At 42.9% G+C, this 22869-nt stretch overlaps 2 protein-coding genes and 1 long non-coding RNA gene across 3 annotated transcripts in view; 2 read left to right on the forward strand and 1 right to left on the reverse strand.

Moving 5' to 3' along the window:
• The window catches only part of LOC146676647 (protein NLRC3-like), a 145970-nt gene that overhangs the window by 73741 nt on the left and 49360 nt on the right, over positions 1-22869 (forward strand). The window lies entirely within an intron of this gene.
• LOC146676653 (uncharacterized) overlaps positions 1-22869 on the reverse strand; it is a 448379-nt gene that overhangs the window by 2807 nt on the left and 422703 nt on the right. The window lies entirely within an intron of this gene.
• LOC146676655 (protein NLRC3-like) lies at positions 533-14850 on the forward strand. The gene is made up of 6 exons (XM_085402203.1): positions 533-796; positions 2613-2689; positions 2806-4645; positions 6156-6332; positions 11286-11462; positions 14655-14850. Exons 1-6 carry the CDS (start codon positions 687-689, stop codon positions 14848-14850), a joined length of 2577 nt encoding a protein of 858 aa, XP_085258329.1. The 5' UTR covers positions 533-686.

The following is a 22869-nucleotide window of genomic DNA, read 5'->3' on the forward strand; positions in this document are numbered from 1 at the left end:
GATAAAATAACGTGTTAAATGGGTGGAAATCCCTAGATCAATGTTTATATTAACACTCACGCATTGACTCTGTCGGCTATGTTTTGCCATGCATGCTCCCTTTCTTTTGCAGCTGTGGCTGTGTTACTTTTTTCCGCGGAATTTGCATGTTATCGGCATATGCTGCCATCAGAATTTCGGCCTCAAGCGCTGTGAAATACATTGACCGCGCCTTCTTTCCCTCCGTCTCCATGGTGACTCGCTTAATCTGTGCTCCGCTTATCAGGGCTTTATGTATCCTCGTCCGCGCGCTTCACTTGGGGTTGACGCAACTCCGTGTTGATTGAACTAATTGTTATCAGCCTTTCTGAAACGGAATATTCCGAGTTGGACAGTTCGGGGTTACTCAACCCTGAGTATCGTTTTTCACTCTGAGTTTTCTAAACCGGCTTCCTGAAATAGGGCCCTGGTTAGGTTTAGGCTGTTATTGTGCTTCAGGCTGAAATATGAGGAGTAAGGAGTGGGGCTGGTTAGCCCTCATGACCCTCACCATAACACATACGTCACAGGACAGTGTTTACCACAGAAACTCCATGAAATGATCAATGAGAACTTTAGAAACCCGTCAGTGTGATGCTTCCAGTACAACAGCACCTCTGAGTGTGTGTGTTTGCCTCTCAGACTAACTCCACCCTGACATCAAGAAGATGGAGGAAGAGGATGGAGCAGGATCTGCAGCATCCAGCTGTGTGTCTGTGAGGAGTGACCGGTCCAAAGAAGAACCTCCAGACTTCAGTAATGAACCTGCAGCAACAATGTAAGAGAGCTGCTGACTCATTTATTCAGTGTAAATAATGATTTTTGATGCAATGGGAGAAGAAAAATGACAAAAACAGTTTTAAAAATAAGGATTAAAATATTACAAACTATGTTTTTGAGTTTCCTGATGTAGTACAAAAATATATGAACATAACTGTATATAGGACAGATATTTTACGGTTCTTTTAGGCAGCACCAAAAAACAAAAAGACTATTTTTAAGCTGTCTGAGGTAGTGAGTCAACATGTCACACTGGGTCAAAGGTCAGGGAGTAAAAGTGTGTTTTAAAGGAGGTTTAAAAGCAGCGAGTGAAGGAGCCTGTCGAGGTAAATCGTTCCATAACTGATCAAATTCAGTTGGTGGACCTCTGTGTGAAATCAAGCATCTGGTTCACAGAGAGGATAACCCTCACATGGGCTGTACAACATTATATAGGGAGACAAAAACAGAGATTATCGTAGCCATCGCTCTCTCGCATGGACGTGGCAGTCTTGCTGTCTGCTGCGAATCCTCCCCGTACCTCCGTGACCTCGTCTGGTATCTGCTCCCTCCTCTGTAAGAGACAGTAAAGGAAAACACGTCTCTGCCCAGTCTTGAAAATCTAATCTTATCATCCATTGTTCTTCTAGGGCCTCTTCTTCTTGTGGCCTCAGCTAACTGCTAATATTTAAATGGCTAACATTAACATGTGTGCCAGCCAGGTTCACATTTATGATGAACTATGATTAATTAACTGATGTTGAACCTGGAGCTTTACTGACCTCTGAAATTCCTCCTAAAGTGTTATTCAGTGTTGTGACAGTCAGCTGCTTCATCTGCTGCTGGGATGGGCTGTGGCAAAGAGAACAGAGAAAATCCAAATCAGAGTTTTTCTCTGCATTAAAAGCAAGGAAACAACAATATATTCTACATGGTGAAACTGATGGTTTCTGGTGTTTGGGTCTGTTTTTCTGTATTTATGCAGATAAAGTGTAAACTCAGATGAATTATAGCATCAAATGTTAAAGGAAAATATCAGGATGAGTGTCTGTGAGCTGAGAAGGACGTGAAGCGAGCAGTTTATCCCAGAGCTGAAGCTGCTCTGTGTGCAGAGATGAGCTCAGATTCCTGCTGTGATTGATCAACAGTCACAGAAATGTAGACTTGTAGTTATTACTGCAGTATGGTCACAGCAGATACTGATAAACATGTATTATGAGGATGGATGATCAAGTTTCTCACTCTCTCCTTTAAATCTCAGTTTTTTCTTCTTCACAGTTTATCTGTTAATTTATTAATGAATAACACTGAAAGAGTTTCTGTTATATTTCCCCTTGAACATCAGCTTATTAGGGCGGCATTAGGAAATAGCCCCCCTCCAAAGAATGAATAAATGAATGATGATAATAATAAAATGATTCAAAAGCAGAGCTCAGAGTGGTAGAATGGTCAAACATGGATCCACGGGTGGTTCAACTGCATTTGGTGACGTGACCAAAGCAAATCTTTCAAATAATCCCACCATCAACGGGATGTTGTCTCCTTTACTACGGTTACTTTACTTGGTCACCGTGTGAATTTCTTTGAAATGAACCAAATTCTTTTATTTGTTGGTTGTTGCATATTTAACCTCTACAGTCAGGAAAGGAGGAGATGAGGCCTCAACAATGTTGGGTTGTAGCTGTGCTTCAGGTTAGAGTGAGTGTCCATGGAATAAATGTAAGTCAGTGAACTGGAAACATGACTGTGTTCAAACTTTGTTTTCCTTTTTATAATGAGTCTAATCAAAGGTGGACAGAAGTATCTCCACTGTGACTTTTCTGTGTCACCATCAGAGCTTCTGCACAGTGTGGAGAAAGATCCAGAAGCAGAGCTGGACTGCAGACAGCCAGTCAGAGCAGCTGTGTACAAAGTAAGACTGAACATCTGTCTGCTGATGGACTCATTTCTGAAAACTGGACTTCTTGTGTTGTTCAGACATTGAAGAGTTTTCTTTCTCTTTAGTCTCATTGTTTTTCTTTCGTTCAGCAGATGTTGGTCTGCAGGAGGTTTTAGATGAACATAAGATCAGTCTGAGGAGGAGATGTGAACGTGTGACTGAAGGAAGTGATGAAACAGGAAGTAGAACCCTCCTCAACAGGATCTACACTGAGCTCTACATCACAGAGGGACAGAGTGAAGAGGTTCATACCCAACATGAGGTGAGGCAGCTGGAGACAGCTTCCAAGATGGACGCCCTCCATGACGCTCCAATCAGGTGCCAGGACATCTTTAAAGCCTTACCTGACCAACAGAGACCCGTCAGAGTGGTTCTGACCAACGGCGTGGCTGGTGTTGGAAAAACCTTCTCAGTGCAGAAGTTCATTCTGGACTGGGCAGAGGGCTTGGAGAACCAACATGTCAGTGTGGTGGTTCTGCTTTCATTCAGGGAGCTGAACCTGATCAGAGATGAGCAGTACAGTCTTCTGGAGCTGCTCCATGTTTTCCATCCAACATTACAGAAGGTCACAGCAGAGAAGCTGGCTGTCTCTCAGCTTTTGTTCATCTTTGACGGCCTGGATGAAAGCAGACTTTCATTGGATTTCACCAACAGGAAGCTGCTGTCTGATGTCACACAGAAGTCATCAGTCAGCCAGCTGCTGACAAACCTCATCCAGGGGAATCTGCTTCCCTCGGCTCTCGTCTGGATAACTTCCCGACCCGCAGCAGCCAATCAGATCCCTCCTACACGTGTTGACAGGCTAACAGAAGTACGAGGCTTCACTGACGCCCAGAAGGAGGAGTACTTCAGGAGGAGATTCAGTGATGAAGAGCTGTCCAGCAGAATCATCTCCCACATGAAGACATCCAGGAGCCTCCACATCATGTGTAGTATCCCAGTCTTCTGCTGGATCACTGCTACAGTTCTGGAGCACATGTTGACTACAGAGCAGAGAGGAGAGCTGCCCAAGACCCTGACTGACATGTACTCACACTTCCTGCTGGTTCAGACAAAGAGGAAGAAGAACAAGTACCATGAGGGACGTGAGACGAGTCCACAGGAGCTGACGGAGGCTGACAGGGAAGTTCTTCTGAAGCTGGGGAGGCTGGCGTTTGAACACCTGGAGAAAGGAAACATCATGTTCTACCAAGAAGACCTGGAGCAGTGTGGTCTGGATGTGACAGAGGCCTCGGTGTACTCAGGAGTTTGTACAGAGATCTTCAAAAGAGAGTGTGTGATCTTCCAGAAACCAGTCTACTGCTTTGTTCATCTGAGCATTCAGGAGTTTCTGGCTGCTGTCTACATGTTCCACTGTTTCACCAACAGGAAGACAAAGGTGGTAGAAGGTTTTCTAGGGAATTTCCGAGAAGAATACAAAAACAGATCTTTTTTTAAGAACATGTTCAAGTCTTATAGCTTCCCATCAATGGATGTCTTTTTGACTAAAGCCATGTATAAATCCCTCCAGAGTAAAAATGGCCACCTGGACCTGTTTGTTCGCTTCCTTCATGGCCTCTGTCTGGAGTCCAACCAGAGACTCTTAGTAGGTCTGCTGGGTCAGACAGAGATCAGTCCAGGAACCATCCAGAGAGTCATCAACAACCTGAAGGAGATGAACAGTGATGAAATCTCTCCTGACAGAAGCATCAACATCTTCCACTGTCTGATGGAGATGAACGACCTCACATTATTTCAGGAGATCCAAGAGTTCCTGAAGTCAGAGAACAGATCAGAGAAGGAACTCTCTGAGATCCAGTGCTCAGCTCTGGCCTTCATGCTGCAGATGTCAGAGGAGGTTCTGGATGAGTTGGACCTGCAGAAGTACAACACATCAGAGCGGGGACGACTGAGACTGATTCCAGCTGTGAGGAACTGCAGAAAGGCTGGGTGAGTCCAGATGTGATCATTAACATCATTGATCAGTGAAGGTTAGTAGTTTAATGTTGAAAATAAAATCATATTGTAACCACAAAGTGTTTGTGTCCGTACGCTGCAACCTTCCACACCATTCCTTTATTGTACAGACTCAGCAGCAGCTCCATGGATCCCAAATCCAAGAGTGGAGAACAGATTTGAAGTGTGTCACATCCATGCAGTCACAGCTGTTTCCACCATGTTTCCACTGATATTAATCCTGTTCAATGACACGTTTCATATCAGTGAATATGTTCTTTAGGACGTCCACTGACATGTTTAAGTGTCCTGCTGGAAATCACTCAAATCATCCATGAAATCCATGAAAAATCCTTTTAGTGTTTCTAACTTCAGCCTCTGTCCTCTCTCTCTCTCCATCCTCCTCACTGCTTCTTTCACTGATAATCACACAAACATTGTATTCAGCTACAAAATAACACAATAATATCATCTGATGATCATTATTATAAGAGCAGGATCCATATTTGATATCAGAGTAACACACTGCTTGGTTATGTGCAGTCATCATCAGTGACTGTGGGTCAAACAGAAGCTCTCTGATTGGTTGCTGACCTTGGTCACCTGTCCACTCTCACCTGTTTGTGTTTGCTCTCTCTTTGCTGTCTCCATCCTCTCTCTCCTTTCTCTCCCTCTCTGTCTTTGTACGTCACTCAGGTCCAATGGAAACAGTGACCTTTACAAACCAATCAAAGACAAACTGATCCATGTCAGGTTATAACAATATTCAAAGTGAATACAGGCTGCTGCTGGACACAGACAGGTAACATCATTTTGACTTGCTGTCACCTGGATCTGGACTCATAAACACTGAAGCCCTGAACAGGAATACAAATCATTTTCTGCCAACTAGCGACACACCAGCAGATAATGGCTCAGAAAGCTCAAATGAGCCAATCATTTCTGTGTTTAGTTCCCCTGAAATCAGATCTGATATCAGCAGCTCTGAGTTCATTCATCATTATTGTCCAGTGATGAGATTTCTGCTCCGTTTGGTAACAGTCAGCAGGTTTTTCCTGCGTGTGGACGTGAACAGTCGTACCTGACAGCAGGTAGCAAACAGAGATCATCTTTCCAGCTGGAACTCTTCACTGAGCTGAACTCATTCAAAATGTTCTGGAGTCAAAACAGGAAACAGTCCAAATGTGTGTCTTCACTCTGACTCTGGATCAGATCTCAGTGACAGACTGTGGACATTATGGAAGCCTAAATGTGACACCATCTTCCTCCTTCATCTGCAGATTAAAGCCAAACAAAGATTCTCATTAAAAGTCTGCAGGTCTGAGAGAGACTCAATCGTTGTGTCATGTCAAACACAGTAAGAGGAGCTGAAGCACAGATGTGAAGAGCAGATTCATCAGATTATGACCTCACTCTGTTTTGTCTTCATATACATTCAGTCTGTGTTTATAATGCAGATTTTCTGCTTTTATAATAACACATTTTATATTTTCTATCATCACAGACTGACTCAGTGTCGACTCTCAGAGTCTCACTGTGAAGTTGTGGCCTCAGCTCTGAAGTCCAACCCCTCCCATCTGACAGAGCTGAACATGAGTGACAACTACAACCTGCAGGATTCAGCAGTGAAGCTTCTGTGTGCTGGACTGGAGAGTCCAAACTGTCGACTGGAGACTCTGAGGTGAGTTCACTGACTGCGGCTGTTGTAGTTTTTCTATATTTCAGGTCTTTGATGTTTGAAACTTTCTTTAGTTCCTAAATGTTCAGGATGTGTCTGAAGACAAATGTGAAGAAGTTTGAGTGCTTTCAGAAATGTTGTCTTTCCAAACGACTGAACAGCAGTTTTTCCTTTTTGCTCCAAACAGAAGTGACAGACTTGAGCAGGGTTCATTTAAAGGCTGACAGAAGTGGAGTGGTGACGGGGAGATGTTTGACAGGACAGTGTTTCAGCCTCCACAGGTTCATGTTGTGCTCCATCAGTCAGTGAAGATGAAGTCAGTGCTGATGAGGCTGTAGAGTGTGTGAGGGATGTGAATGAGGATGATGAAGATCTGATGATAGCAGATAAAAACAGGCTGCAGAGACTTTGAGCCATACAGGGCACACAGTGTGTGTACAGAACAGCTGAAATCATTATGGAGGCCTCACTGGAATATGGAAGCATCACAGTACAGCTTCAGTGAAGCATTAAAGTCTCTGATATGAGATGAGAAATGAAGCAGCCAGAACTTTTTCATGAGTGGAAATCCACGCTGACTGTGAGCTGCTGCTACAGCCTCCAGATTAGCCAGCAGCTCATCCTGCTCAACATTTTCTCACCAACTTTAATGGAAGTGTGATGTTTTCAGCTGGAGTGATGGTCAGGGTGGCCTCCCTCTCCTCTTCTTCTCCTCTTCCTCTTTCATTTGTAAAGCCACTTCTGCTGCTTTCATTTATTTGGAAGTCCTGTAGCTGAGTTTGGGAGAGACTAACAGCCTCGGCAGCAGAGGGGAGAAAGGCTGTAACACCACCACTTTACTCTGTTCTACCTGTCACATCATTTTATCAGGAAACAAATATGCTCATGTTTTTCCTATGTTTGTCTTGAAGATGTAAGAAGATCACATGGTGCTTTTTATTATTGTGTTGGTTTGTTTCCTGTCTCTTGGATGGAGCCCAGCTGTGCGTGGCCCCTGGGCCTGTGGTCAGAGTGTGTGCTGGATAATCCGGCCCAGGATGAGGCCAAACTGACATGGGATGAAATGTCTGTCACATAATTGAGCTTAGTGTAGTTTCATTTCTGCACAATTTAAAAACAACCAAAATTTTGTTCTGTCTTTTCTATATTATACTGTAGACTTTCTTTGATACTGTGTCCAAAAGGAGCAGCTTTTACTTTGAAAGGGAGGCGTCTCTGTTTCCTCTTCAGGTTGGATGATGGAAGCAAATGAGTGTGTGATGTTCTTTCAGTGTTGCACTTTGTAGACGCTCCCTGAGCACTGGTCTCACAGCCAGCTGCACATAGAGACCAGTGTTGTTAGTCCAGGTCAGAAGATGACTTGTTGGAATGAAAATGAGCTTGTAGTTTGTCTGCTTTAATAATGTGACTGGAAAAAGGTGTTGGACTTCAAATATGTCCATTTCTTTCACACTTCACCTACCACACTGGCAGTCCCAGGCTTCTACCTTTCTACCTTTAAAACCCGCCACCAGCCAAATGGCTGGTAGGCTTTTAGCTAAGCTTTAGCTTCAGGCAAGTGGAAGCTAAATTGGCTAGTCATTCATATGTAAATTGGGTTGTTACCTGGGAATTCTGGAGGGAGGGGAGTGGGGGTGTGTGGATGAGGGGGTGGGGGAGCTGCTAAAAGCGGTGAGCTTCCTTTTGTGTTTCATCTTGATGCATTCTCAATCATCCAGGGAAACAAATCTCCAAAAGTCACCAACTTGGAGTGTTTCAGTTTGCCATCTTAGGGAGAAATCAACACACATGGGTGTATGTCCTTTGTTGCTGACATTTATTGATAAAAACAGTACAAAAAAATCAACCATTTGTACACATTTTTACAAATAATTATAAAAAGTGAGTGAGTACATTTCAACATTTTCAGCAATCACTCACAATCCTGGCACTGCCATGGTATCTGTAGTCTGCATTTACCTTGGCTTGGCTTCCTGATCAATTGTCCACTACCAAAAGGAAGCCAAGCCCTGTGATCACACCTTGTTTTGTTGTAAAGGGTGGCAGGGCTTGGCTTCCTTTTGGTAGTGGAGCATTGATCAGTCGTCCATTGTGGCATCAATGTGATCACACCTTGTTTTGTTGTAAAGGGTGGCAGGGCTTGGCTTCCTTTTGGTAGTGGAGCATTGATCAGTCGTCCATTGTGGCATCAATGTGATCACACCTTGTTTTGTTGTAAAGGGTGGCAGGGCTTGGCTTCCTTTTGGTAGTGGAGCATTGATCAGGAAGCCAAGCCCTATATATATGATACAATCTCACTACACTTAGCCTAATCCTTCATTGCCCTGAAGAATTCTGTGGTGTACGGACCTCCTCTCCAAGGAAAGAAAATGCAGAGAAGACTCACCACTCAGCAGGCCTTGGAAATGATCCTGAGGGAAGTCGACCCTTGTGACTCGGATGGAGAAGACCTACAAGTTCAGCCGGATTCGGACTCAGAGCTGTCTGATCAGTCTTCCGGTTAGTTGCATTTCATGTTATTTCCTATTTCATTTCAAATAAGTAAGTGGATGTAGTTTGTAAGTAAGATATTTCAGACATTATTCTGATACAGAGGAGGAGATACTGGACCTTCCCATTGCTCACAATTTGAATTTGTTCACACTGCAGATGAGGAGACTGCTTCTGCACCTAAAAAGAGAGCTTGTTTGGGGACTGAGACAGCGAAAGATGGCACAGTGTGGCGTGAAGAACAGGTGGGGACCTGTCTCCCTTTCACCCCAATAGAAGCGTACGCTGCAGATGGAGAGCCAACGGCTAAGGCCAGGAGAAATATCACGAGTCGCCTTCGGAGCTTCCTGTGTTTCATCACTCTTGACATGCTTCGTAGCATTCAAGAATGGACTGTTCAACATGCACAGCAAACGGAGCATGTTCATTGGTTCATGGACCTCCCTGAACTAATGGCATTTATTGCAATTGTCATCTTGCGGGGGGTTACCAGGGTTCCATCTCTAAATGACTGCTGGTCAGCAAACCTGGGAAACCCACAGATAATTGGAACTATGGCACGAAACCGCTTCCAAGAAATCATGCAACACCTACGCTTTGATGACAAGTCCACCCGCAGTGATCGAGCAAAGACTGATAAGTTCGCTGCAATTTCCAGTTTGTGGGGATCATTTGTCACCAACTGCATCACGTGCTACAACCCTGGTCTACATATCACCGTTGATGAACAGCTTTTCCCATCAAAGACTCGGTGCAGTTTCCTGCAGTATATTGCAAGTAAGCCGGACAAGTTTGGGATCAAGTTTTGGGTGGCTTGCGACCTAAAATCCAAGTACATTTGCAATGTCTTCCCATATCTTGGCAAGGACCCCAATCGTCCCACTGGGGAGAGACTTTCTGAAAATGTAGTAATGAGGCTGATGGAACCATTTCTAGACAAGGGCAGAAATGTTACCACGGACAATTTTTTCACATCGCTTTCACTTGCGCAAAAACTTCTTAGACGGAAAACCACCATCCTCGGCACAGTCAACAAGATTCGCAGGGAAATTCCTCAATCCACTAGACAGACAGATCGCAATGAATTCACCACTCAGGTATGTTGCAGGTCTTTTGTGGTTCTATGTTTATGTGTTTCATTGTGTGTAAAAGTGCTATGGAAATAACAATTTATCTTATTTCTTAGGTGTTTTCAACCTCTGCTGCCACGCTGACGGCGTATGCGGCCAAACGGAAGAAGACAGTCTATATTCTTAGCAGCATGCACGGCGTGGTTCAGACTGATAACACTACCAAAAGGAAGCCAAACACTGTCACCCTTTACAACAAAACAAAGTGTGGCGTGGATGTGATGGACCAGATGGTTCGGGAGTACACTGTCCGCAGAGGAACACGGCGCTGGCCAGTTGCCGTGTTTTATAACATGATTGAAATGGCAGCACTGAATGCACATGTGCTGTATCAAGCATGCTCCGGGACGAAGGAAAGACGGGTGGACTTCCTGGTGGAGCTTGCAAGGGAGTTAGCTCACTCTCATGTAGCTGCGAAGAAGGCAAGAAAAGAACAGTTGCCTTTGACACAACCCTCCACACCGAGCCCTGGAAAAAGAGCCATGTGTCAGGTCAAACACAATTGCAAGAACAATCATGCCACTGTGCGATGTGTTCACTGCAACAGATACACATGTGGTAAATGCAGACTACAGATACCATGGCAGTGCCAGGATTGTGAGTGATTGCTGAAAATGTTGAAATGTACTCACTCACTTTTTATAATTATTTGTAAAAATGTGTACAAATGGTTGATTTTTTGTACTGTTTTTATCAATAAATCTCAGCAACAAAGGACATACACCCATGTGTGTTGATTTCTCCCTAAGATGGCAAACTGAAACACTCCAAGTTGGTGACTTTTGGAGATTTATTTCCCTGGATGATTGAGAATGCATCAAGATGAAACACAAAAGGAAGTTCACAGCTTTTAGCAGCTCCCCCACCCCCTCATCCACACACCCCCACTCCCCTCCCTCCAGAATTCCCAGCTAACAACCTAATATACATATGAATGACTAGCCAATTTAGCTTCCACTTGCCTGAAGCTAAAGCTTAGCTAAAAGCCATTTGGCTGCTCTCCGGGTTTTAAAGGTAGAAAAAGCCAAATGGCTGTCCGTGGTGATGTAAATGTTAAAAGTGAAGCCTTGTGGTTCCTGGAAGGAAAAACACGACTTTTTCAAGTCTTTGTCCTGTTTTTATGATAAATGTACGACTTTAATGTGAAACATTCAGAGTTTTTTCTCTTGTTGTGTTTGTTTGAAGCTGCTTCCTGTTGGCTTCAGCTGTTTGGAGTTTCCATTTTCTAAACTTCTACATTCTGAACCTTCTTCAGCTCTGAACAGATGATGAAACACTGAATGATTTCAAGCTCACACTTTGTCTAATAAACTTACATCTTTCATTCTTTATACAGATTGTGGGGCTGTGGTTTGTCAGAGATCAGCTGTGATTATCTGGCAGCAGCACTGAAGTCCAACCCCTCCCATCTGAGACAGCTGGACCTGAGCCTGAACAACAAGCTGCAGGATTCAGGAGTGAAGCATCTGTGTGGTTTCCTGGAGAGTCCAGGATGTGGACTTGAAACTCTGGGGTCAGTCAGCATGTTTTAGTTGTGCTGAGATGAATATGATGTGAAAGTTGTGCTGACACTAAACTGCAGACATCAGGCTGATATTATACTGATCCACACTGAGGATCTTCATGGTAAAGTCTGTTTTCTTCTTCTCTGGTTTAGTCCATTGACTGCAGCAGAACAATGTTCACATTTCAAACAGTGAGACTCAACGTATGGCCCGCGGCCCACACGCGGCCTGCCCACCTTTCCTGATTCAGAGAGAGGGGACCCTGATTAACTGTGTAGTGTTCTTCCTCACAGTTCTAAGTATCAGACACAACAATGAATAATCCACAGCTGACTGTCTTTAGCAGGTCAAAGGTCACGGCACACAGCAGACAGTGGGAAATATTATAACTCTGATCATTTATCAGCACATATCCATATGTATAAAAACAAAGCTGACACTGTGAGACTTGATCAGAGGTGTGATCATCACAGCAGAGGCCTTTGTGTCAAAGTCACTGAGGATCAAACAGAAACACATGAAGCAGATTTTCCTGTTCTGGCTTTTTATAGCAGATAACCTTCAAAATATTCTGCAGTCCATCAAAAACTGAAGCAAACCATGAATCAACATGTGAACATGAGCTGATGCTGCTGAAGTGAAGCAAAGTTACAGAGGTTTGATTACAGACACAGCTGAGAGTTTGTAATCTGTCATCATTTTAAAAGGTTTACATTTCTTCAGTATATCCACATTTGCAGCTGGTACCTCAACCTCCACTTGTCCAACACAACTGCTGTCCACTGCCTCCATGACATTGTGATTTTGCTGTTGGTCTTCTGTCAGATCTTCATCAATCACTTCTGCACGGGGCACACCTTCAGACTCTGCAGCTGCATAACGAAAGCCTGTAAGATAAAATTAGACATAAGGTAAATGTACACCAATATTCCAATGACAGGTGTGTGATTCATCTGGAAGTTATGTGCGGATTAGTGTACAGTGATAGCAATTTAGTATGTTTTTAGAGGGGGGGGGGTTGTTTACCTCCGATGGGTGCTCTTTTTCGCTTCCGTTGCGTACGCCTTGAGTGCCGGTCCGAGTCTGATACAGGTATGTCGTCATGCCCCATGTGCAGTGTTGGTGCCCAGTCTGGATTTGTTACATCCATTTCATATGCTGGTTTGCCTGCAATAATGCCAAATCATAAGCTACTCAGTCGACATGATGTGGTTCTGCAGCATCACACATTAGCATGTTTTATCTCATTATCTATGACCTCAGCACGTTGAAAATAACACTAAAAGCCTTTCAAGAGTGATATGAATTAATTTAGAACTCACCGGAAAGAAAATGCCGTGAGCAAACCAACAAAAAGCTGGGGATTGCAGAGAACTCGATATCCGCTCGTCTCACCGCTGCAATCCAAGCCTGACGTCTTTGTTTAGTAATATCGGATACATGGGATCCCTCACGTTGCCTCCAGGATGGAAAACGATGAAAAGAGAGCCCGTTATCCAGCTTCTTGCCTTCACGATCGTGTGATCTAACGTTGCAACCGACAACACAACACGTACGATCCATAGCTGAAATGGTATCCTTTGGCTGGCCTACTGTCATGGCGGAAGGGGGCATGGCCCATCTCCCGTGACATCACGCTCCAAAGCCCTATAGGTGGGAAAATGTACCATGTCGACCAATCAAAAATGATATGGAAACATGACATTTGGTTGTTTAGCAAAAGGGGGAAGTTTTAGGAGTGACCGGCAAGAGAGAGCGAGTGAGCGAAAGAGAGAGAGAGTTTTGATACGTGAGAGATTTGTGACGTTTACCGTGTTTGGTCTCAAGTTAGTTTGTTGTCTTGTGTATTTAGTGTGTAGCTGTTGTTTTGTTTTGTGTGTCAGTTCTACTAGTGATCGTCACAGTTGCTGCCTTAAAGCCAACAAAGGCAGATTGCAGTGTAAACGCTGAGTGACACACCTGCTGTCAGACCTGCAGGTTTATCCCTGTGCTGTTCTCATATGTGTTAGAGTGACACAAACTATTGTTTGACACCTGATTGTTCTGTAAATAGTTTGAAATGATTATATGAAAAACGTCTGAGCCTTGGCTGCATTTTTTGGTAAATAGTACCATATAACTTTGTTGTTTGCAAAACGTGTGCGTATTTTTAAAAGTGTACAATCTCTATTTGCATTTCAAGTTATGAAGATGATTCGTTAAACATGTGTGTGGTTTTTACAGTCAAAATATCACTTTCTACGTGTATTTTAAATTTTGTCTGAATTTAGATAAATTGTGCTGATACAGTTGGTCAAAATGAGAAAATAACAGATTGGCAAGATAAACTGTTTTTAAAGGTAAAATATAGAGGCCACATCAAAAGTAGTCAAGAAGGGTTAAAGGCTAAAAGCAAAGTTGTCACCAAGTACTGTTTATATTTGTGTGTATTGCTGCAGCTTTTTTGAGTATTAATTTGGTGCCTTTGTGTGAAATAATGGTATTGTAAGTGATCCATATAGTCACAAAGAATAGCCACTTGTTTCTGTGCTACCAAAGTTCCCCGGCTTTCATTCAAAATGTGTTTATCGTCAGCACCTGCACATTAAACTACTTAAACATTATAAATGTCTTCAAGCTCACACTGAGGCCTGTGGGGTACTATCAGCCACTGAGACAGTACACACATTTATATGTGTTTGTATATGAATATTTCATACTTTAAGACTGCCTGTTTATTTAAGGGAGATGAACAAAATACATTGGAATTGTACAAAATAATATCATGGATGATAAATTAAATAGATTTTAAGTAGATGCTTGTGCATTCTTAAAGTCTTATATGTTGAACTGAACTATGTGATCTGTTCAAAGCCTTAATCTTAATTTGAAGTGAAATGTGCATTTTGAGTTTATACACTATGTATATAAGGCGACCGTTTCCTTTTGCAGTATTTTTGTGTGGTGTACTTTTCTATGTCTTAACAAAAGGGGAACAAAGGTGTTTAAGTTCACCTAGGATGATGTGTTTTAATTTTCACATGGTCTTGCTTGAATTTGACCCTGACAAAGGCGTATGAACTCTGTCAGCTGTTTGGAGTTTCCATTTTCTAAACTTCTACATTCTGAACCTTCTTCAGCTCTGAACAGATGATGAAACACTGAATGATTTCAAGCTCACACTTTGTCTAATAAACTTACATCTTTCATTCTTTATACAGATTGATCGACTGTGGTTTGTCAGAGATCAGCTGTGATTATCTGGCAGCAGCACTGAAGTCCAACCCCTCCCATCTGAGACAGCTGCACCTGAGCTCCAACAACAAGCTGCAGGATTCAGGAGTGAAGCATCTGTGTGGTTTCCTGGAGAGTCCAGGATGTGGACTTGAAACTCTGAGGTCAGTCAGCATGTTTTAGTTGTGCTGAGATGAATATGATGTGAAAGTTGTGCTGACACTAAACTGCAGACATCAGGCTGATATTATACTGATCCACACTGAGGATCTTCATGGTAAAGTCTGTTTTCTTCTTCTCTGGTTTAGTCCATTGACTGCAGCAGAACAATGTTCACATTTCAAACCTTCAAAGAAGAAGAAAAATCCTCCACTGGATAATTCACTGTGAAACTCTCCAACTCTTCATTCCACCTTAAAGTCTGTCTGACACTGAAATCCAAAGCAAAATGTGCGTTTGCTTTACAGACAGCAGTCCAACACAAACATACACCCATCATCCAAAACACAGTCCAACATCCAAATCTCCTCCACTGCCAGCATGAATGATGGGAAAGAGAAGGAGGAACACTCTGACATTCAGGGTTAGAATGAGTTTCATGAAGCAGACTGTGAAGATCAAAGCTGCATTAGAAAGCTTACATGAATGAATGAGTGGACAGAAGTGGACAGAGATCATCTGAAGCACTTCAAAGGCTTTAAATCAGCACATTTCTCTTTATTCTTTATCAACTCTGTTAGTTTCTCTCAGTTTTCTGTGGAATGAAGCTAACAGCAGGCTAATAAGATGCTGACCAATAGGTTTCTATTAAAGGTTGTAATTTGTATATGAAAAAGTGCTTTGGCTCAGCAGGGATCAGCTTACAGGTAGAATACAGCTGCTGGATGGGATTAGCATGTCATAGCTATCTACCAAACTGCTAACTGGGGGATTTCAGGCCATCTATGGATCATTTTTGCTAACTGTTTATTCAGCTTAGGCTCACAGGGCTGCAGCCTGTGCCCTAGCTGTCATAGGGCAAGAGGCGTGGTCCACCTGCACAGGTGAGCAGTCCATCACAGGGCCAACAGAGAGAGACAGAGAAGCACTCTCTCACATCCACACCTACAGCCAATTTAGAAGCACCAATGAACCTAAGCAGCATTTCATTGGACTGTGGGAGAACATCCAACCTCCACAGAAAGGCCAACAAGCTTCAACCTACAACCTTCTTGCTTTAAGGCACTAGTGCGAACCACTTTTCCCCATTTCAGCCCAAATCCTGCATCTTCCTGTTTTTGACTCCAGGCCAGCTCCACTAACACTTTCTCATCAGACACTGCCACCTAGTGGAGGAAGTCTTAGTTCCATTTGAAGCTTCAGATTACAGTTAGTTCCTTTACAAAGAGGTGGAGGTGGTGGGGCCACAGCACCATCATCACTGAGTGCCATAGGACACTTAACCTTTGTTTCCATATGCTGGGAACTTCCTGTTGTTCCAAGGAGGACTGGAAAATGTGTGAAGATCTCCCAGTCAGTTCCTCACAGCACACTTCAATCATTTCCCTCCCACAGCATCAGGACCAGGGCTTTTTCTCTCTTTGGTCCCACTAAGAGATTTCCACACAAACACCTCATCAGTGGGACTCTCAGAGCTACCAGCCCTTTGCTACAATCACAAAGCTCTTCATTGAAATCAATGATATCAAAGCTGGAATCAAATGAGTCCAAGTCTTCTGCTGATTCAGCATCACATTCATCTTTGCTCCTTGTTCTGCATCCCCACCATGGACTTCATTCCTTTCCAAGCCAGCCTTGAGTGTCCTTTATTCAGCTCATCCTCTGCTTTACTTTTACACCTGATTTTAGCTGCTTTATCTCTCTTTCAACAAGTTTCTGTGCCTCAATCTTTTTCTTCTCTCCCTCATAACAAGACAGCTTCTTCTGCCTGAGAACATGTTGGAGTGATTTACTAATCCAGGGCTGCTTATTGGGGAAAATGCTTCCTGTTTCCAAAGTAATCCCCATTTTTCCCAGAAAGAAATGCAAGTAGAAATCGATGATCTAAGTGAGAACATGAGCCTTTAACAATAGCAGCAAAATATCTCTCCAATCTCAATACTCCCTCTCTCGACCTCTGGAACACCAGAGGTCACAATACATTGTGTTGGGTCACTCCTCGGCCCACTCAGCTGCTTCCATGTCCATCCATGGCATCATGGACATCGGGGTCACCACTCCCGCTCTGACCCTCTCTAGCCGTCCTCTGGCTCAGCAAATCAGACAACCTCATGTCATCTAAGTGGTCCAGTAATAAACACCAGCTCCCCCTCGAGAACACTCCATGCGTAAGATTAGGTTTTTTCTGCGTCCCTCTCTTGTGGTCCATCATGCCTCGGGCCTCCAGGATCCTCACCCCCCTGTGGTCGCCGAGATCTTGTGTAAAGCAAACCAAACACCTTTTCCTGCACCTCCCTAACTTATCATCTTTGGGACTCTTTAATCAAAAGCCTGATCCTAATTATCTTCTTGACTTATTGACTTGTATTTATATATATTCTTCAACGTTACTCATCATTTTAAAACTCTTAAAACGCTGCTTATTCAGCTCATCCTCTGCTTTACTTTTACACCTGATTTTAGCTGCTTTATCTCTCTTTCAACAAGTTTCTGTGCCTCAATCTTTTTCTTCTCTTCCTCATAACAAGACAGCTTCTTCTGCCTGAGAACATGTTGGAGTGATTTACTAATCCAGGGCTGCTTATTGGGGAAAATACTTCCTGTTTCCAAAGTAATCCCCATTTTTCCCAGAAAGAAATGTAAGTAGAAATCGATGATCTAAGTGAGAACATGAGCCTTTAAAAAGTCCCAGTGGGTGCAGTCAAAGCAGTCCCTCAGTCCCAGTATAGAGTCTTTGGTCCAGACTGGAACAACTGTGTGCCCAGTTTGAGCTCTCTTCAGTGCTGTGACCTGACAGACCCAGAGGGGCCATCACATCACATTTAGAAGCTCCCCTAATGGAGCCACAACACATGTCCAACACTTAGTCTGTCTTGTTGGACCAACTGGAAGAAATGATTCAAGGACTTAGTCACAGAACAGAGATTCAAATCTCCAAAATCCAACTGGCTGCATCAGGACATATAGTCTGAAACTCTGCACAGTTTCCTGTTTGAAGCTGCTTCCTGTTGGCTTCAGCTGTTTGGAGTTTCCATTTTCTAAACTTCTACATTCTGAACCTTCTTCAGCTCTGAACAGATGATGAAACACTGAATGATTTCAAGCTCACACTTTGTCTAATAAACTTACATCTTTCATTCTTTATACAGATTGAGGAGCTGTGGTTTGTCAAAGATCAGCTGTGATTATCTGGCAGCAGCGCTGAAGTCCAACCCCTCCCATCTGAGAGTGCTGGACCTGAGCTGGAACAACCTGAAGCATCCAGATGTGAAGCAGCTGTCTGATCTTCAGCAGAGTCCAGACTACAGACTGGAGACTCTGGGGTCAGTAGAGTGATGGAGTGAGTGGGTGGTGCTGTCAGCAGTACTGTACTAAACACAGTCAGTATGAAACAAAGATCCAGTGTTTCCTGTAAAGCTGCAGGTTCTCAGTGAAGCTGTGAGAGGAGAATGGTGACAGGCTTCAGGATTGGACACAAACACTTCCTGTTTCTCACCTTTATGGTCACCATAGTAACGGCTGACACGCTCTGATCAAACACTGTCAACAGCCAATCAGCTCTCTGAACAAAGCAGCACGCAGACCAATGACTGCATTCGTTTCCAAGTTTAAAGCAGTGAAGAACACAGTCTGTAGGTGAGGAAGAATTTAGTGAGAGCAGATGTTTGGATGGAATTCCTCCAGTTAACAGCTGGAACCGTCCATCTGGATTGTTGGGCTTGTTGTTGGGGTTCCTACAGAGCTCAGAGTGGACACACCAAGGTTCTTCTAATGAATGAAAGTCCAAACTCAAACTAGGAGGGAAAAACATTCTCATCAACTTCAATAAAAATCCAAAGATTAGAAAAAGTGAAGCAACAATGAGTCCTAGTACAGTCCCAGCACTGAAGTCCCTGCTGCTCTTTAAACTGGATGTGCTGCATCACTGACTGACAGCTGATGAAGAGTCTCTGGAAACACTCGTTTATCTCCTCTGCTCTTCCTTCTTCTCTCTGCAGGTGGAGGCTATGATGGTAAACAGGACGGTGTGTGTGCTGAGAGAGGAGGAGCTGTGTCCTGATGATCCAGAGAGGTTGAAGCAGCAGCAGCTTGTGTGTAGAGACGCTCTGACTGGGCCATGTTACTGGGAGGTGGAGAGGAGAGCTTCATCCAGCAGTGACTGACAGAGGAATGAGAAGAAGTGCAGATGACTGTCAGTGCTGCAGAGTGAACTGCTCTGAGAACAGCTCCACTGTCAGACACAATGTAGAGTCCAGCATCATCCCTGTGTGTCCCTCTGGATCTGACAGAGGATCATCAGTGTATCTGGACTGCTCTGCTGCTGCTCTGTCCTTCTACAGTCTCTGCACAGTCTCTGTCTGACTCTGGCTTCAGACCCTCCTGGATCAAACTCACCTGGAAAGACTTTCAAACATCACTCAATAGATTTGAATACAGAATATATTTGATATATACTGTAGATGTACTGTAGAGTTGCAGTTTGTCACTTGTAAATACAGTCTGTGAGCAGCTGTGAGCTGAAAGATCTTTCTAGAAACAGGAAATGTTTTCACTCTTCTGTTGCTTTTTCATATATTTCCACAACATTAATATTGATCCCACCTGTCTCACCTGTTTCATGCTTTTATACATAATAACAGGACACGTGTGATCTGAGCGCTGCTGTGGTTGCTGTGCTGCACGTCTTCATTTAGATAACAGAGACATCTAGTGGTTCAGAGGGAGAACTGCAGGAGGTGGAGCTGTGTTTTAGCATGGAAAACTTTTTATCTTTTAGGCACAGATACAAATATGACAAGTATCAGTGTGAGATACAAAAGGTCACATCAGTCAGCAGAGGGAACAGTGATCACACAGCAATGTAAGAATAGAAACATAACAGTGAATCTGGACATGTATACAGATGGAAGCAAACAAACAGGATGTAACACTACATTAAAGCCACAAATGAGAAGAAAACAAACACAAAGGAAAATATATTTGATCTCAGGAATCCAAATCAGATGCTTTAGAGCAGGGGTCGGCAACCCTGGGCACGCGTGTCACAGCTGCCACGTGAAGGGTTAACTGATGGCACGACCATAGCTGGACTGGCCATCGGGCATACTGATGGTGATTTTTCGTTTTTAATGGGCCGATGATGTTTTTTTATTTTTTTGTAACGGTATAAACAATGAAAGATGGCGGATTGGCCGGATGCTGGTCGATGTGTAAAAATAAGTCAGTTGTTTGGTGGTGGCTATGGCGGAGCTTCCACAGAGGCAGCAGGTGGATGAGGGAAAGGGGAGGCAAGAGGAGCAGAGACCCGAGGCGGCTGCCGGTCCGAGTGTCAGGTGAACTGAACTTCAGGTAAGAAGTTATGACCTGCAGTCTGTCTGGGTCAGATATAAACCAAGTTTAGGTGCAGTTTATTTTCCTTGTGCTGACTTTTTACAGTCAGTTATAATAACTCCCACTCAGAGGAGACCAGAGATCACATTAACATGTGTGTCTCTGTATTAAGAAACATGACATATTGGCCCAGTTTATTTTTCTTATCATTGTTGTGAGGAGACCATAAATAGCATTTGTATTTTCTGTTGTACAGTTCATTTGCTGTTATGGATAAAAAGTCTTTCTTTGTTTCAAAATAGCTGATAAATATTCGCTGATAGCTGCAAACATCTGCGCACAAATATAATCCTATGAAGTGGTTCTATATAGTGTGTAATTTATTGCTAATGCAATCATATGGCACATTGACTTCTGAGGAAATGTTAGATGCACTCATCATCAGAAAGGTGTCCGACCTAAACCAGGGGGTTTAGAGCATCATAGAGTTTTTGTGGTTTGTTTTCTTTAAGTCATTTCACAGATTTTCTCCATAATTTCAATTCCTTGAATAAAACAACAAACTTAGGGGATGATTTTGTAATCCGACTTTATGTAGGAAAGATTTGACTAAACATAAAACAATCTTCCAACTCAGTCGTCATTCTTATCTTGTGAAATCAAACCAAATGTTCTGTTGTCTCTAAATCAGGGATTGATGAAATCTTTGGTTGCATCCATTTATGAACATGTTCTCATTCATATTAAATCGTAGTCTAAGTCCTTCTTTAGAGGGATAAATGTCATTCATTATCTTCAAATGTGTTTCTGTTGTTTTGGGGGGAAGTTTGAAGTCCATTGTTCAAAGTCTGTTAATGAAACTTTATGAAGTTTATGTAGGATGTTTTTCCTATTTTGTATTTGTTTGAATTATGATGTATTTCTGACTCTTTCTGCCATGATGCCAGGTCTCTTGAAAACAACATTTTTAATCTCAATTAAATTTTCACCTGGAGAAATAAAGATGATAATAATAATTTTGTCTTCAGGGAATCATTTCTCTGTAAAACAGCTTCTTCTGAAACTCTTGTTACATTTCTTGTTTATTGTTTGCTGGTTTTAGAAAAATGTCATCGTCTCTGTGTGAACTTAAACTCTACATGTGGTGTCAGCTATAAACGAGCTCTAGAGTCTAATAACGATGCTTTTATTATTGTCTGGTATCCAACCTAACCCTGGGCCTCTGGCTGAATGTGAAACACCAGCAGATGTTAAAAACTGTCTGGGTTACACGTGCATCACATCGTGTGCTTCCTAACATGGATATGATTGGAATCTGGGCTGTTCAAGCGGTGCTGGTATCGTTGTTGTTTCTGAGACTTTCCAAATCTTTACTGGATAAAAACGTAGCAACTGATGGATTTAACATTTAGCTCTCAGACTGTCCCAGAAAAGGCGGAGGTCTGGAAGTTTATGTGAAGCTCTGTCTTGCTGCTCAAGTCTTGTTCTCTCCATCTGCACCTCAGCCATTTGAAATCTTGGCCTTAACTATTGATCTGTTTGGAAATCAGACTGTTGTTGGCTGCTATCAGCCTCCACCTGCTTCCCCCAGCACATCACCGTCTCTGGTTCAACTTTTATCTGAGCTGCATTTTAATGACGTCTTTCAGATGGATGATTTTCATTGGGACTGGCTTTCTTCTGTGTCTGATGATTTTAAGGCACGCTGCTTGTTTTTAAAACTGACTCAAATTATTTAAAGCCTCACACACCTTGATCCTAAACACCCAGATAAATCTGCTCTTATTGACCTTTTTTAACTAATATGCTGCGTAAGTTTTCCACATCTGCAGTTTTTGCCAACGACCTGAGTGATCACTGCGTAGTTGGTGCTGTGAGAAACACTAAAATCTCACGCTCCGAGCCCGCATCAGTTTGAACTGGGGTCGTATTAAACAGGCTGACAATGTCAGTTTGGGAACATTTACAGGAGAGTTGTGTCTACTTTGTGGACAGAACTCTGTGTTCTCTGGTTAACTGGTCCTCATTGGTCTTACACAGGATGGTCCATTAGTATCATTTTATCTATCAATCTGTTTCTGGGTTACTGCCTCCTATTCATCAGAGTACATGTTAGGCAAACAGTTTAGTCACAGCCTGCAGTCTCAGGACATCATTACATTCACTGTTCCATCAGTTCATGCAGAGCTTGGGAAGAAGGCGTTCTCCTTTTCTGCTCCGTCTTCATGGAAAACATAACCGAAGGATTTAAGGCTCTCCGTTGATTTCACTTGCAGACTTCAAAAGACGTACACATGTTTTTGTGAAACCATCTCTGGGAACTTGTTCTCGTTTTTAATGTGACTGAGTACATTACACAAACTTTTCTCTTATTGTTGTAATTTTAATATGTGTGTCTGGAACAGGTCTCTCTTGTAAATGAGACATTGAGTCTCAATGAGCCGACCTGTATAAATAAAGCTTCAATTACAAAGTCCTTTGTATAAAAGCTCCTTCAGCTGCCAGTGGGACGTGCTGTGGCTCTATCGGTTGCAGAGCCTTTATATTGTTAGTTAGAAACTACAAATATAATGGCTCACTGTATTTCAGAATCAGAGAAACTTTATTAATCCAGGAGGGAAACTGAGTTGTCATAGCAGCAAATATACAAGAAACAACAAGCACTCATATAAAGTGAGTGTAGAAACAGAGTTATGATAAATAAATATTCAG

Source organism: Rhamphochromis longiceps, linkage group LG3 (genome assembly GCF_057381845.1).
Source record: "Rhamphochromis longiceps isolate RC_006_pf linkage group LG3, R_longiceps_female_GT1.1, whole genome shotgun sequence".
NCBI lineage: Eukaryota > Metazoa > Chordata > Actinopteri > Cichliformes > Cichlidae > Rhamphochromis > Rhamphochromis longiceps.